General features: G+C 50.4%; 1 protein-coding gene across 2 annotated transcripts; it reads right to left on the bottom strand.

The window, feature by feature from the left end:
* Positions 1-3,505: 3,505 nt before the first annotated feature.
* Positions 3,506-15,641, bottom strand: LOC113889941 (cilia- and flagella-associated protein 298). Of its 2 annotated transcripts, XM_027537424.1 has the most exons (7): positions 14,767-15,641; positions 12,322-12,489; positions 10,555-10,622; positions 7,159-7,317; positions 5,720-5,851; positions 4,101-4,196; positions 3,506-3,811 (listed from the first exon to the last, which is right to left on the bottom strand). In XM_027537424.1, exons 1-7 carry the CDS (start codon positions 14,903-14,905, stop codon positions 3,701-3,703), a joined length of 873 nt encoding a protein of 290 aa, XP_027393225.1. In that variant the 5' UTR covers positions 14,906-15,641; the 3' UTR covers positions 3,506-3,700. The 2 variants fall into 2 exon arrangements, with proteins under 2 accessions (XP_027393225.1, XP_027393304.1); XM_027537503.1 differs by lacking the exons at positions 10,555-10,622; positions 14,767-15,641 and having other exon boundaries at positions 12,322-12,399.
* Positions 15,642-16,423: the final 782 nt, after the last annotated feature.

The following is a 16,423-nucleotide window of genomic DNA, read 5'->3' as shown; positions in this document are numbered from 1 at the left end:
AATCCTTGGTTGGGCCACTAAGACCCTGCATGCCTCACGGCCAAAAAAAAAAGGGCTCAATTCTCTCTCCCCCTTTTCTGTGGTTGGTGAACCAAAGCAGACTTAGGACCCGTGGCCCCATCACTGTTGGCCTCAGACACTAAAATAATCGATGGCTGCTGTCTGCCTGTTCTGGAGAAGGCACCCCTATTTGGGGCCCTTCGCAGATGTATGTTCTGTGGACCTTCCCTTCCTGAAGTTCACTAGCACATTGTTTAGCATCTAGGTATACATAGACTATTCCAGTAGTCATGTATGGATGTAGAGTTGGAACATAAAGAAAGCTGAGTGCTGAAGAATTGATGCTTTTGAACTGTAGTGTTAGAGAAGACTCTTGAGAGTGCCTTGGAATGCAAGAAGATCCAACCAGTCCATCCTAAAGGAAATCAGCCCTGAATGTTCATTGGAAGGACTGATGCTGAAGCTGAAACTCCAATACTTTGGCCGATTCATTGGAAAAGACCCCTGATGCTGGGAAAGATTGAAGGAGGGAGGAGAAGGGGACAACAGAGGATGAGATGGTTGGATGGCATCACCGACTCAATGGACATGAGTTTGAGCAAACTCCAGAAGATAGTGGAGGACAGGGAAGCCTGGTGTGCTACAGTCCATGGGGTTGCAAAGACTTAGGCAAGACTTAGTGACTGCCCAACAACAAAACTGCCTAAGATTGTGGCAGCTGATTCCAAGCTTGATGGCACTTTCTTCACAGAGCAGTTGGCAAGGAACTAGGTAATTCTGTGACAGAAATACTGCCTGGGGTTTCAGTTTGCCAGCTGAAGGGGCATGGGGTGGTGTCAAATTTTATTATGAGCATTCCTGGTCTCCTTGAAAGAAGAAACAATCATGTGAGAAGACAAGTTACATAGCATGAGATCACAGACCCAGTCTGGCCCCCAACAGACAGCAGACACTGCGTTTCCTTGATATTGATCCACAGATGTATGGGATTTAAAAATAAAAAGTCACATCAAGACTTAATGCTTAAGCTGATTCATAGACTGCTGTTTGGCAAGATGACTTCCGCTAAGTTGATTTCTTGGGAAGTCCTGGGTGTGGCGCTTGACTCTCTACCCTTGAAGTGAAAATGAAAGTTGCTCAGTCGTGTCCAAACTCTTTGTGACCCCATGAACTATAAAGTCCATGGGATTCTCCAGGCCAGAATACTGGAATGGGTAGCCCATCCCTGAGCTATCAGGGAAGTCCCTCTACCTTTACTAGCGACATGACCAAAAATGACCCATCTGAGGTCACCAGCAGCTTCCTCAGGGGCTGACATGAAGGGAATCAACCTACAGAAGCACAGAGTGAGCCGGGATGGCCCACCTCATTTCCTTATAGACAGATGACCATGAAGGGGTGGCTGCAGTGCTTGTAAGGGGCGACTTCAGGAAGGACAGACCTCAGGGTGGGGGTGTGGTGGGGGCTTTCCTGGTGGCTCAGCTGGTAAAGAATCCACCTGCAATGCAGGAGACCCCGCTTCAATGCTTGGGTAGGGAAGATCCACTGGAGAAGGGACAGGCTACCCACTCCAGTATTCTTGAGCTTCCCTTGTGGCTCAGCTGGTAAAGAATCTGCTTGCAATGCAGGAGACCTGGTTCGATCCCTGGGTTGGGAAAATCCCCTGGAGGAGGGAAAAGTTACCCACTCCAGTATTCTGGCCTGGAGAATTCCATGGACAGAGGAGCCTGGTGGGCTACAGTCTGTGGAGTTGCAGAGTTGTACGCAACTGAGTGACTTTCACTTCCACACTTCAGGATGGATAGAGCTCAGGGGGTTATGAGGCAGAGAGGTTATTGTTTGTTTCATGTCAGTATCCAATAAAAGGAGTGTGGTGTGATTTTTTTTTTTAATAGTTTTATTTACGTGCTGGGTCTCCGTAGCTGCTCTGGCTTTTCTCTAGTTGAGGTCCACGGGCTCTAGGGAGCGTGGCCTCCAGCATTTGGGCATGTGAGCCCAGCAGATGCCGCTCCTGGGCTCTAGAGCAACAGGTGAAACGGCTGTGTTCCCTGGGCCCAGTGGTCCTGCAGCACACGGGGCCTCCCGAATCAGGGCTGAACCGTGTCTCCTGCATTGGCGGCAGATTGTTTACCACTGGGCCACCAGGGAAGTGCAGAATTCACAATGACGTGGAAACAGTGATTCTTAAGAAGAGCTACTGTGATCATGTGGCTTAACGTTTATTTGCAAGTCGAGCGTGGCTGTCATGCCTGCACATCAACTAGACATTGATTAGAGCGGGTGCTTCTCAAGTGAAGTCACAGGATCTTACTGCAAACTTTATATCATCTAAGGACACAAGCTCTCCACGGAGACGTTTAAGATCATAATGAATGTTACGCCTAAAAGTAACATTGTTAAGTCAAGTATACTTCAATAAAAATTAAAAGAATGGAAGTCAACAAGAAAACCAATGCAAACTTGATTATACAAAATTTGACAATCAAGAGTAAGGTACAGTCAAGTTACAAGCCACTTTAGAAGATGCAGTCTCAAGAACAGCAGAAATGCGAGTAGGTAGTCAGCTCTGGGAGGAGATGGCAACCCACAAGAGTCTGAGCGAGCCTCGCTGGCGTGTGAAGGGCAGGGGCAGACCTGGCCAGTCCCTGCCTAACACTACGGGACCAGGCCTGGGAACTGAGGGTCCCGGCTCCTGCCTTGGGCTCTAGCACAGCAGTGGGCACAAGGGAGACCAGGGCAGGGAGCATCCGTGTCACTTAGCTCCTCCTCGGAGTGAGCACGATGCCTTTCCTCCTGCTGGGAGAAGAGTCCTCTATGGGCCAAATGAAGCAGGACCAGATGTGTGGGCCGCCCCTGGCGGCACAGCCTGAGAGGTGTCCTTGAGCTGCAGAAGCATCCACACTTGCAGAGATGAGTTGGGAGAATTTAAAACTCAAAAAGGTGAACCAGAAAGCCAGGCGGGATGGCAAGTGAGCCAGGGCATCCTGTGGCTGGATGGCCACCGAGCCAACATGGCTCGCCTTCGGCAGTCTAGGTGCCAAGCTCAACACGCTGGGAGCTGCAGGCTGAGCCCACGGGGACAACCGTCTGTCACCAGGGTCTGTGTTCGGTTTCGGGAAAAGCCCAGAAATGACACAGGGATCTGTCCCGTTTCAAGGCTAGCCTGCTCTGGCCACTCAACTTCCCTCACAGGAGCGGCCTTCACACCTGGAAGACAAGGCCAGCCAGGTTATCATCCGGGGGCTTTGAAGCTGGGAGACTACGGTTAGACCCTCTGACTGATCACGGCCGTCTCTGAAACAAGACTCAGCATCGGGCGGCCTCTAGTGGCCACTGATGGCCAAGTATCACAGTGGACCCGACTCACTGTGGCGGAAAAGGTACCTTCAACATCCTGAGAATGTACAATCAAACAATCAGGGAAGAAAAAGGAAACTATACCTCCAGTATCTAGCCAAAGAAAAGCCTCAAATAGTGGACAGATTATAAAAATAATTTAGCCAGATTCTTTTGAGGATGTGTTTATTACGTTCCAAAACCTTGAATAACTCACTTTTAAAAATTCAAACTGAAAGGAAAACTAGAGATTTCAACAACGTTCACAAAGGGCGCAGCTGTCTTGTTTTAAGCTAGGGTTATTGTCATTTTACCTAAAGAACGGTGAGCTAGTATTTCGGAAGGCTTCGTCAACGGGCAAACTTCATCTGGGTCTCCACTTTATGTCTTTTACTCCATGAAAATGTCTTTTCAAAGCAGTGTTATCTGCCCACGGAGAATTTAAACAGGAGTCGTCATCATTTTCTTCCAGTTTCTAGAAACACATGGGTTTCGCTCAGGAGGGCATTCCAGGGAAGTGTTCTACAGAATCCACGACCAACCTCCCTGCTCCCCGCCTCCCCAGAGAAGCAGGACACCACCAGACTCTAACGCAGAGGGACACTGGCAGGGCCCCCACAGCCTTGGTGAGGCTGCAGCTCAGAAGGTCCCCCCGCCACGTCCTGCAGGACGCATGGCCCCCAGCTGCCCCAGGTGAGGCATCGGGGAGAGGAGTGAACACCCCAAGTGTCCGCTCTGGTGAAAACCCATTGGTCCCACGGTACCTTGAGCTCCTCCTGTCTTCGGTGATAGTACAGCATCAGCTGTTTCTGCTCCTCGCTGCTAATGATGGGCTCTCGAGCTGGAGCTCCCTGGCCCCTCTGAAAAGACGAGGGGACAGCGCGTTGTGGGTGAAGGCCTTCTGTGGCTGACCCCGGAGGCTACAGCTCACGTCTTAGAACTGCCTTTGCTGCTGCGGTTGTTGTTTTGTGCTCCACTGGATCCACTCTTTTTGAGCCCGTGAACTGTAGCCACCAGGCTCCTCTGTCCCTGGGATTCTCCAGGCAAGAATACTGGAGTGGGTTGCCATTTCCTACTCCAGGGATCTTCTTGACCCAGGGATGGAATCCCCTGTCTGTTGGATCTCCTGCACTGGCAGGCAGACTGTTTACCACTCTGCCACCTGGGAAGCCCAAAGCCCGAACTGTTCTTTGTGGATGGCTAAACAAGGCCATGGTGAAGCAGAAACTCCAACACTTTGGGCACCTGATGCAAAGAGCTGACTCACTTGAAAAGACCCTGATGCTGGGAAAGATTGAAGGCGGGAGGAGAAGGGGACGACAGAGGATGAGATGGTTGGATGGCATCACCGACTCAACGGACATGAGCTTGAGTAAACTCCAGGAGTTGGTGATGGACAGGGAGGCCTGGCGTGCTGCCGTCCATGGGGTCACAAGGAGTCAGACACAACTGAGCGACTGAACTGAACTGATCTGAAACAGGTCATGTATCTCTCATCATCCAAAGCAAATCGTCAAGGGAGTCTCACTCTTGCTCTGGGCCCTCACAGTGGAGGCTGGGGAGTGCATGTTGGTTACAGCCATTCCCAAGCCAGCCACTGCAGGTCTAGTGGGGAAGGGGTAGTGATAATCGTGGAGGCCACCCTGTTTCCCCCGAACTTTAGAGAACGGTTTAGGAGAGAGCACAGGACACAGCAACCTGCAGGCACACAGCTCTACACCAGGCCTTTACAGGTCTCCAGCCTTCCGCCTCGTTCACAGACCATCAGCACTCTGAAAAGCTTGAGACCAGTGCTCGGGGCTATATTTTTCATCTCGAGAAACGTTTGAGTTACTTGTAAGCCCTATTTTTAAAGTTAAAATCATCTTGGTACACTCTCCTTTCCCCCCAATTAAAAGGAACTCGAGGACTTCCCCGGTCGTCCAGAGGTTAAGAATCCGCCTGCCAGGGCAGGGGCACAGGTCAACGCCTTGTCTTGGAAGATTCCACACACTGACGAGCAGCTGAGCCCGTATACTGCAAATACCGAGCCTGAGCACCTAGAGCCCTGCTCTGCAACGAGAAGCCCACACAGCACACTGAGGGGCCCCTGCTCAGCCCACCTGGAGAAAGCCCTTGAGCAGCAATGAAGACACCGCCCCGCCAGAAGGAAATAATATATTTTTTAAACTGAGAAAAAACAAACTCCAGATACTGTCAACTGATCTCCCTTTCCTTCCAGTTTTCGTTGCTCCGTATAGAGGACAGTTTTAAGCTTGGACCAAACAGGATTAGAGTGCCTGCATCGGGAGTTTTAAATCTTTCAGGTTTACTGTAAATTTTTACCAGTGTGAAAGTAAGTTAAAAAAAACCAGCCGTGACACATTAAAGTCAAAGCGCTTACATGCTGAATCTTGACGATGATTTTGGTTTTTTCATTCTTCCCCACGTAGTCTGAAAGCTTCTTGGTACGTCTCAGCTCCTTGGCTGCCCACCACAGCTGTGCCTCTGATTCTTTGATGACGTTGAGCCCTGCCTGGGGGCCACGGTTGAGAACGGGCTTTAAGGCTTCCTGGGCATTGGCATGGTCAGTGCCCCTCCCGGTGAGGGACAGGCTTCCGGCGCCCTGCCCTCTCCTCCCCCAGGGAGCACCAGCTTCCCTGCCCACTCACCGCCCTCGCTCACCTGGGCACCTTCCCTGTCAGTCTCCACTCGCGCCCTGACTCGGGTAACTTCCTGCTCTGGGAAGTGGGGGTATCCTATCTCATTGGCACCCTCATCCATGCATGATGTAAGGTCCCTCTGAGATGGATTTTTAGACTACGGCCAGGGAGGAAAACGGGGATCCTGCTGGGTGCTCGAATACAAAAGTCCTCGGCTCACGACAATTTCATCTGTGACTTACTGACCATGTGATGGTGTGAAAGGGATACACATTCAGTAGAAACCATACTTCAAATTTTGAATTTTCATCTCTTCTTGGCCTAGTGATAAGAGTGTGATATCTTCTTGGGATGCTGGGCCGTGGCAGTGAGCTTATGATCACCAGAGTAGTCAACCGATACACTGACAACCATTCTGTACCAGACAACAGTTCTGTTTTTCACTTTCGGCACAGTATTTAGTAAATCACATTATAAAATAGGCTCTGTGCTGGATGATTTTTTTCTAACTGTTGGCTAATGTAAGTATTCTGGAGCACATTTCAGGCAGGCGAGGCTAAGCTATGATATTGAGGGCACTAAATGCATTTTCAATTTATTAATCTAATATTTCCAACTTACGTTAGGCTTGTTGGGACACAGCCCATCATAAGCTGAGGAGGACCTATGTGGGTATAACGGGGCTGTCAGTTTGCTTCTGCATCCCCCTCCTATGTAAGATGGCTCAGAGGAAAAGATACTGCCCCACAGGGTAAGGAATAAATGAGAAAAATGAGCAAAAGTGGATCATAAAGCTAAGAAAATATTCAGGAGCAAGAGGGAAGGCTAGAACACAAAACTCTATCAATGGGACCAAGACATCTGGCAGAAACAGGCAAAAATGAGGTTCCTGGCTTCCCAGTGCTTCCCATTTCCCAAAGCAAACGGGAAAAGTTCTCAGCTCCTCCCTCCTCTGCCGCTCCTGTGTGTGTGCGCCAAGCCCTCAACCAGGAGCAGATCTCTGCGGTCCTCCCCTGAATTCACAACCCTGCTCTGAAGCCGAGCCTAGCAAGATAGAAAGCTGTGTATGAAGCAAAAACTACATCAGGATAAATATGAGGTCAAATATGAGCGGCTTCTGCCCTGGGGCAGGGGTAGGCATGAACTCACATTATAGAGACCCCAAGAGCCACCCACATACCTGAGTCCCTGACAAATCTTCTTTATTTTCAAATTCCATCCGGATGGGATCGTACGGCGGCAGCCCCATGGGATAAACTATCATCACGGCACCTCGAAGCTGGTCCAAGGCGTCATTCACCATCTCCATGGTCATGCAGACATTGGCTTCTACTTGTTTCTGAAAGTGGTTGCGGGCACTGTTATCTATGATGTGGCCAATCAACTCAACAGATGTCAATCAGGTTCTTGTACAAGACCCACGCCAGCAAACAGAATCAGGTGGTGTTGCTACCCAAGTGATTCTGATCTGTCTGTGGGGCTGAGCCACAGCCACCATAGCCTCGGTGATAACGCAGAATATGAGCGGCATTGAGGGGGTGAAGTGCAGAGAACAGGGCAAGAATCCCAGGATCTTAGCTTCCCAACCAGGGATCGAACCCATGCCCCCTGCAGGGGAAGCGCAGAGTCTTTTTTTTTTGGTTTGTTTTTGGAAGCGCAGAGTCTTAACCACAGGACTGCCAGGGAAGTCTGGTCGGGGACCTCATGCTTTAGCATGGTGTCTGTGCGAGCGCTGGATAGTCAGTGTTAGAGCCGAACTGAACTGCAGGCCCCCTAAGCTGACGTCTGAACACAAAGACTATCAGGGGGACTGTAAATAAAGTGGTAACTGTGGAAACGAGGGGAGCAGTTGGGATTCAAGAGGCATCGTGGGAGTGGGTGGTATGGGACCAGACAAAGCATTCGGGTGACAGAGAGGCAGTGACGAAGGGAACCCTGATACACTGGCGGCTGTGTTAATAGAAATGAAAAGTCTGCAAGAAGGGCCAGCTCCCGGCTACAGAACACACGGCAGAGGAATCCATGAGTTTAGCCCTAGAAAACTTGAGTTTGAAGGGCTGGATGGACTTCCAGGTGAAAGAAACCCAGGTTGCAAGTAAACAAGGGTGCTGGGGTACAGGACAGAGACTGGAGAATTATCTGTAGAGAGTGGAAGCTGGTATTTGGCAGAGAAGATAAAATGACAAGGAAGAAAGAACAGAAAGAGAAGAGAGCTGATGCTAACACACTTGGTGAAACACTGGATTTAAGCAGCAAGATGAAGAGAAAACAGCAACCAGAAGCTGCGAGGGAGCCAGGACAGAGGAGACCCGTGGACGTGGTGCAAAGTCAGGCATGACTCAGGAGTCAGATGGGAGAGGCTTCTGGATTTGCAGCTTGGGGGCCACTGGGGGCACCAAGGTAGTCATGTCTGTTGGGGGAAAGAAAACAGCGGCCAGGTTCTCAGAAACCCGGGAGGATCGGGCCTGAGGTTCTGGGGGCCTCTCTTGCCTTACCTACTCCCAGGATGGCTTATGAAATTGTTTCCAAGTCAGAAACCCCCATCACATGTATCGGGCCTCCCCAGGAGGGGCCCAGGCCCACAGGCGGTGTGAGGGTCCACCAGCCCCGGGGTCACCCGAGGGCAGTGGTCCCGACCACAGGACGCCACCCCCCACCAATATGCCCAGACAGGGGCACCAGGGGGTCACTTTCCACAAAAGCTCCACTGATACCAAGGGCAGTGGTCCTGACCAGGTGCCACGGCAGGGGACAGGCAAAGCCAAGGTGCCGCCTCAGGGTGACAGATGCCCTGCGCTCCTGGGCTCCCGCTCTCGGCTGAGGCTGGGTCCCGGGGAGGAGTGCACAGATGTCACTGCCCACCCTCAAGGGGCCCCAGCTTGGATGCCCCACCACCTTCCACATTCCCCCGGAGGAACCTAAGTGATGGAGGCAGAGGCTCGGGGCCCAGGGGCTGGACGGTGGGCCTGCTGGGATCTGAGCACCCACCTACCTGCCGCGTGTTCTGACCCACGGGGCTAGCTGCCCCCCACGTGGCAGGTCTGGGGAGGTGGGAGCCAGGCCGGGTACATGTGGGGGCAGCGCGGAAGGGCCCTGGGTGAGAATCGAGCCCTGGCCCCACAAGCTCTGCCACTTTGGGCAAACTGCTGCAGAAAAGCGACTGGAAGGCCTGTGAAAGCTGTCTCTAAACTATGAAATGACAACATAAAAATACACACAGGCAAAGGAAATAAGTGACATAAACGCATAGGAAGGATTTCCACAGAAGGAGGCATTGGGGAGTGGAGTGGGCAGAGCAGGGCCCAGGCCACTGCTCTCCTATCTGTTCTGGGATGGGCCAACTTGACTACATGTTACTAGTTGTTATCTATCCTTCTGGGCTTCCCTGGTGGCTCAGACGGTAAACAGTCTGCCTGCAATGCGGGAGACCCAGGTTCGATCTCTGGGTTGGAAAGATCCCTGGGAGAAGGAAATGGCAACCCACTTCAGCATTCTTGCCTGGAGAATCCCATGGATAGAGGAGCCTGTAGGCAAGCTACAGCTCAGGGGGTCACAAAGATTTGGACATGACTGAGCGACTTTCACATTCATCCTTTTAAAAAAAAAGTCTCTGCAGCCAAATGCATTTTGTAAACCCTGGGTCGAACCGAAGCCTTTCCTATATTGACAGGCAGAAAAGCATGCTCCCCTGAATCACTTGAAGGATTCGCTGGCTTAGGAATCACAATGATATCCAGAGCACTAGGCAGAACAGGAGAAGCAGCAGTTATCCAGGAATACGACCCTGGCTAACCGGGTGGAGGGAGGGTGGGGCAACGATCATCAGCAACACGTAAATAAAAGCCACTCAATTCCTGAAAAATCCTTAAATTACTGTCCTCCAGACTCACAGCCTATGCCTGTCAACAGTCTGACTTATGTTTCTCCTTCAGTGAAGTATTTTGTGTGTAAGTACTTCAGATAATTACAAAGAGCTAACTCATAATACACACGTGTTGTGTCAATCAGATCCTGCAGATCCAGTGAGCGGCCACAAGGTTCGCATCTGCCCTATTCGTCTTTCTTTAGTTCTTAACGGACTACGACCCATAAAATAGATAAGCAGCAAGGATTTACTGAATAGCACGTGGACTTATATTCGGTATCTTGTAATAACTTATAATAACTTATAATCGGGTGGTGTACCTGAGAGTAACACAACATGGTAAATCAACTACAGCTCAACAAGAAGGAAAAAAAAGCATATGAGCACCAATTCATGTTTGAACTACATTTACACAAGCCAATAACCATTTTTGTCTGACCTGAAGAAACTGAGAGGATTGCGGGAAAGAAAGGGAAAGAAAAAAACAAGCTAAGGCCCACTCTAAACATGTTTGTTTCCTTTGCCTCTGGAAGGAAGGGTCAGGGGGCGGGGGGCCGGTGCGGTGGGAGAGGAGGAGAGAGACAGACAGAAAGAGAAACAGAGAGAAAAAGAAAGAATGAAAAAAAGCTGGCTGGCAGATAACTCTGGAAGCCATTAACTGGAATTTGTATTTCAAAAGACAAGTTTTAGAATATCATTTAAAAAGCTAACCTTAGATATTATTGCTTTGGCTTCTTCTATAGTCTTCTTTATAACTTGCTTCATTTTTTCATTTGGAGCTAAAAATAAAAAAAGGGAAGGGGGAGAGAAACAGCCATCTTTAGGATTCTTCGTAACCCCTTCTGTCTGAGTCGGGAGGAAGTGAGATGAGAGAAAGTACAAGAATGGATCCAGGCAAAGGACATAGGAAAGCTGGACGTCAGAAGTTAGTTATTAGTTAGATCTCTCAAACTTGATACCCTTAATAAATAACACTGGTACTTAGTCATTGAAAATACTAGAAATACAAAACTGTACTAAAACAAAGTGATTAACACAATCTTGATTTAAAGATGAATAATGAACTGGTAATGTTCTGTTAACTGTTTTTACAAGTACCATGATTTATTTCTTTGATGCAATTTCAGCTAAAAAGCAAAAAAAAAAAAAAATCTCTCCAAATTGAGAATGGATTTAGGTATGAAAAGATGTGGAAGACAACCATTATTATTTTCTAGGTTAAAGTTCAAAATAAATACCATTAATAGAAATTCCTATTATCCTCAGTATTAATTTTTTTTTCTGAGTATGCAAAGGCTTTCTTTTGCATGGACACTTTCTTTCTTTTGCTTTTAAGAGTGTTTTAAGGGTATAATAGGTACTTAAGTGTTTGTTAACTGATCAATTATAATCTTTTAAAGGGAGCTTTTTATGCAGGTTAAAAAGGATATGGTATCAAAATAGGTTACCATCCCTTTTCCCCTCCAATCCCACACGAACAACCATATACTAAAAGGAGACTAATTTCTTCAGTTCTGCCTGTCCTAAACTGCTTTGTACGAGAGCGGCCTGTCCTCAATTCAAGTGGAGACCACTGGGCTGACATTTATTTCCTCTTTCCACACACAATCGCTAAATAAATTCTGATGTACAAACTGTAACAAAACATGCCCTGTGATATATTTTCAATGATTATCCCCTCAGACTATTAGATTGAACGATATGAAAATGCCAATTTTCAATTATTTGTTGCCTATAAAGTTGGTAATTTCTTGTGGTTCATCTACTACATTTAAAAGCTAGCTGAAACTTAGTAAGAGCAAGAAGACAGATGCCTTCTTTTCCATCTAATTCATCCTGGATTAGTGTTTTGCTGCTTCTGCTAAGTTGCTTCAGTCGTGTCTGACTCTGTGCGACCCCATAGACGGCAGCCCACCAGGCTCCCCCGTCCCTGGGATTCTCCAGGCAAGAACACTGGAGTGGGTTGCCATTTCCTTCTCCAATGCATGAAAGTGAAAAGTGAAAGTGAAGTCGCTGACTCTTTGCGACCCCATGGACTGCAGCCTACCAGGCTCCTCCATCCATGGGGTTTTCCAGGCAAGAGTACTTGAGTGGGGTGCCATCGCTTTCTCCGAGCGTTTTGCTATAAGGAGTTAATATGGGCTTTCCTGGTGACTCAGACACTAACGAATCTGCCTGCAATACAGGAAACCCAGGGTTCAATCCCTGGGTCAGGAAGATCCCCTGGAGAAGAAAATGGCAACCCACTCCAGTATTCTTGCCTGGAGAATCCCATGGACAGAGGAACCTGGCAGGCTACAGTCCATGGGGTCCCAAAAGAGTTCAACACAACTTAGCAACTAAATAACAACAAGGAATTATATGGTACAGTTTTTGTCATTTTGAATAGAAATACTGAGGTCAGTTTTTTAACTTGAAGACTTTTTCACACTGATTGTTATATTCAGGCATGTGCAGAGAAGAAAAATGCTGGATTACCTTGTCCATTCCTCCGTCCAATGTCATCTTTTTTAAATACTGAGCCTCCACTAGGGATACACTTTTCACCCCATTCATCCTTTAATTTCAATTCTTCAATCTGTTCATCAGTCAGTCCTTGCATATTAGGAGGCAGAAATACACCATGTTCTGCTAATTCTTCCATTTCTTAAAAACAAGAGGAAATTAGACAATATGCATCACAGTCATTATTATAACACCTTACACTTCACTGGAATGGAAACTTCCTAGAGGTCAGGGGCCCGTTGGCTATTTTATTTAGCAGACACTTAGATGTCACTTGCTATGGCATACCTGTCCCTGACCTCTGACAAATGCGCACCGATGCATCCTAGATCAACAGAAGCAGAGTCTGGGGGCTCACCCACCGGAAACAGGCTGCAGTTTCTGTGCGCCAATCCTCTGTGCTATGTTATACCTCCTGGCATTCAGGAGGCATAAATTGAAATTCACTGAGAAGTTGAATACATACCCAACCCAAGGACTGAACCCAGGTTTCCTGCATTGCAGGCGGATGGTTTACCATCTGACCTACTAGGAAAAGAATCCGCCTGCCAGATGTGTGTTGGATCCCTGAGTTGGGAAGATTTCCCTGGAAGAAATGGCACCCGACTCCAGTATTCTTGCCTGGAAAATTCCATAGGCAGAGGAGCCTGGCAGGCTACAGTCCATGGGGATGCAAAGAGTCAGACACGACTGAACAGGTAGCACAGATTAAATGAATGGGTTTCCCATTCACTAATGAGACTCTGAACAATCAGCACCACATTTCAATTGATAATTTCACAGAAAAAGAAGCTGAGGCCCTTTCCCCTCCAGATGCTTTGATTTTAAAATAACACTTAATTGAGCTTGGTCTGGAGTAGGTAAATTTTACTAAGAAACGATACATATGACCCACAAATGAGTTCTTAAGGAATGGATAGTTTATGATCCTTAAGGAGTACTCTATGGTACAAAAATCAAACAATCACATCGTGGATCACATCTGGACTAACACACTGTCAAGTACTGTGCTGCCTAAGGCAACAGTTAGGAGCTTCAGGAGGCTCTGAGTGCTAACTCCTTTCAGTCCTGTCCGACTCTTTGCGACCCCATGGACTGTAGCCCATCAGGCATCCTCTGTCCATGGGATTCTCCAGGGAAGATTACTGGAGTAGGTTGCCATGTCCTCCTCCAGGGCTCTTTCCAACTCAGGGACTGAACCCTGTGGCTTTTAAGTCTTCTGCATTGGCAGGCACATTACCGCTAGAATTTACATTTAAATGAATTGAAATAAAGAATGCAGTGTCTTGGCGGTGTTCAACAGCCACCTGTGATACCGGCCACCCACTCCAGTGTATTCTTGCCTGGAGAATCCCGTGGACAGACCACGGAGTCGCAAACAGTCGGACACGACTTACAGCAACTACCACTGCTAGACGGCACCGCCAGGGAACATCTCCGCGCGGTGGAAAGTTGCATTGGCCGTCACGGCTCCGGGGTTGGGGGTGGGGGGGGTGGGGGATGGGCGGGGGGCAGTGACCAAAACACTGTAACATGAGGATCAGGCTGTTTCCGAGAGCAGGGAACACGGAGGGAGGCAAGAACGCCGAGTCTCTCTCGCCCTTGAAAACCATCCCAAAGCTGGGTGGCTCTCCCACCCGCCCCAAACCCCCCCGGAGACTGCTCTATCTTCAAAGTCTCAAAAGAGAACACTCTTAAAAATCGGCCCGGGGATCGTCCCACCTCTCACACTTGCGGAGATCCCCTACACCTGCTCTGGGGTCCAGGCTCTCGGCTCTCTCCTGTGCCACCTCCCGTCTCCCCCCTCCCCCCTCCTCGGTTTCGGGACTTAGGTCGGTTTGTTTTGCTTAGAGGCCCAATCCCGACTCCCCAGGCCGTGGAACGGCCCGTCCCGTCTGCTCCGAGCACCCTTCCACGCGGTGCAGTCAGTTCAGTCGCTCAGTTGTGTCTAACTCTTTGCGACCCCATGGACTGCAGCACGCTAGGCTTCCCTGTCCATCACCAACTCCCGGAGTTTACGCAAACTCATCTCCACTGAGTCGGTGATGCCATCCAACCATCTCATCCTCTGTCATCCCCTTCTCCTCCCGCCTTCAATCTTTCATCAGGGTCTTTTCCAGTGAGTCAGTTCTTTGTATCAGGTAGTAATGGAGTTTCAGCTTCAGCATCAGTCCTTCCACTGAATATTCTGGACTGATTTCCCACGCGGTGCAGTCGCTCCTGGAAGCATCTCTGGGGAAACCCGTGGTCCCCATCTCAAGCCCGGCAGCTGCGCGTCTTCGCAAAGTCTTCACTGGCCTGACCCTCGGTCGCCCCTAGTCGGCCCGAGTAGGCCTGGCGGGTCCCGCCCAACTTCACCCCGTCCCCGCGGGCCCGGTTCTCTCCTCCCGTCCCAGGCCCCAAGCCGCCGGGCCGCACCTGACCAGATGCGCTGCGCCTTGAGCCGCGCGTTGTAGACCCGGGCCACCTGCGCCGTGAGTTCCTCCAGCTCCGAGCTCCCCGGCGCCTGCAGCAGGAACTGGCTCTCGTCGCCCCGCTTCACGTGCAGCAGAACCATGGTGGTTGCGGGAGCCCCGCCGGAAGGCCCGGGACAAGCGGCCTGAGGTCACCCACCCCCGCGGGCGGACAGCGAAGATCACCGACCAACGGTTGCCGGGAGGCCGGAACCCCGGGTTCGAGCGTTCGCGGTGCTGGGACTGGGCAGGGGAACTGGGGGAAACGGCTCGGCTCCCGGAAGTGGCTGTTGCCAGGAGCAACAGAGAAACACGATCTGGGAGCGGGGAGAGGGAGGGGACTAGGGGGAAACAGTACCCGCTCTCAGAAGTGCCTGCTGCCAGGAGCAACAGAGAAACGCGATCTGAGGGCGGGGGTTGGGGCCCACGGCTCAAGGGCAGACCCTGAGGCTGGGGAAGCTACGGTGCGCGGGGACCCGGGCCTCCCTCCACTACCGGGACAGTAGGTGCAGCCGAGCAAAGGCTCCCGGACCGGCCCCCGCACCGCCTGAGCTGACTTCGCCGAGACCCCGCTCCCGGAAGTGGCTGTTGCCGTGGCAACCCTCAAACCGACCAGCTGGCTGAGGGGAGTTCTGGCCGCTGGGTCGGCTCGCCGGGGGCCCGAGATTCCATCCAGGGAGTTGGGAGGGGAGGCGCAGGGAGGTTGCTCGACCGGGAATGGGAAGGGGTGGCGGGCACCCAGAGACGCCAAGCCCCCACAGCAGTGTTCCCACCGTCGCTCGAGGCCTCGCCAGCCTTTCCGCCTTCCGCAGTCTCCACTTCCGGAAACGCCTCCGGCTGCTTCCGGTCTGGAGCGCTGAGGAGAGAGGCCGTGACGCACGGCTGAGGAGAGACCGTCGGCTGTTGGTTCTTTGGTCTTCAGGACTGAGGAATCGGGGAACGTGCCCGTACTTCTCCATGCGGGGTGATTCGGATGCCCAAGTCTAGTGTATCTGGCGCGGCTGACGCCGGAATGACGCTCCCCAAACTGTCGTCATTCACTGTCCAGCAAAATTCTTATTAAAGGCAGTCGTGGGCGGCGCTGTTTATTCCCAAACAGGGCGGCAGGTCCAGGGTCACTGCTCTCACGGAGCTTATAATCAATGTAAGTGACAACAAGAAAGCAAACATAAACGGATAAGGCAGATTTTAAAAAGTAAAAAAACAAACAGGGTGATGGACTTTTTAGATAGGATGGTCAAGGAATGTCTTAAAGGGATGGGTAACATTTGCACTGAGTCCTTGCTCACGCACAAGGCGCTTGCAAAGCTATCGAAGTAGTGCAAGATCCTCACCCCTGGTTGTCTGCTTGGAAGGGCCGTTGCCAAATACGAATTGATTTGAATTTTACAAGCACCTGGCACTCCGTGTACCTGAAACTTTTGACTCCCTGCGTTGAAATCTGTATCCCTCAAGTTCCCCGGGCAGAGGGAAGAAAGTGGGAGACTGTAGGCCTGGGAATGCGTCGAGGCAACCCAGAGCCTCATGTGAAGACTGCTAGAATGATACTGGATAGAAGGGGGATGGCGCCCAGCGGGGAGAGAGGTGTGTTTTCGTCTCTAGTACTGTCAGGGCAGGGATCA

Source organism: Bos indicus x Bos taurus, chromosome 1 (genome assembly GCF_003369695.1).
Source record: "Bos indicus x Bos taurus breed Angus x Brahman F1 hybrid chromosome 1, Bos_hybrid_MaternalHap_v2.0, whole genome shotgun sequence".
Taxonomy (NCBI): Eukaryota; Metazoa; Chordata; class Mammalia; order Artiodactyla; family Bovidae; genus Bos; species Bos indicus x Bos taurus.
Note: the sequence above shows the minus strand (reverse complement) of the source record. Positions and strands in the feature narration are given on the sequence as shown.

Excerpts from the sequence above, each read along its gene's own strand:
- LOC113889941 (XM_027537424.1), bottom strand. The coding sequence starts at position 14,905 with ATGGTTCTGCTGCACGTGAAGCGGGGCGACGAGAGCCAGTTCCTGCTG. Across the intron at positions 4,197-5,719 it reads TCATCGTCAAGATTCAGCAT|AGGGGCCAGGGAGCTCCAGC; the intron begins GTAAGCGCTTTG and ends TCGTCTTTTCAG. Across the intron at positions 3,812-4,100 it reads GAAGACAGGAGGAGCTCAAG|AAACTGGAAGAAAATGATGA; the intron begins GTACCGTGGGAC and ends ATGTGTTTCTAG.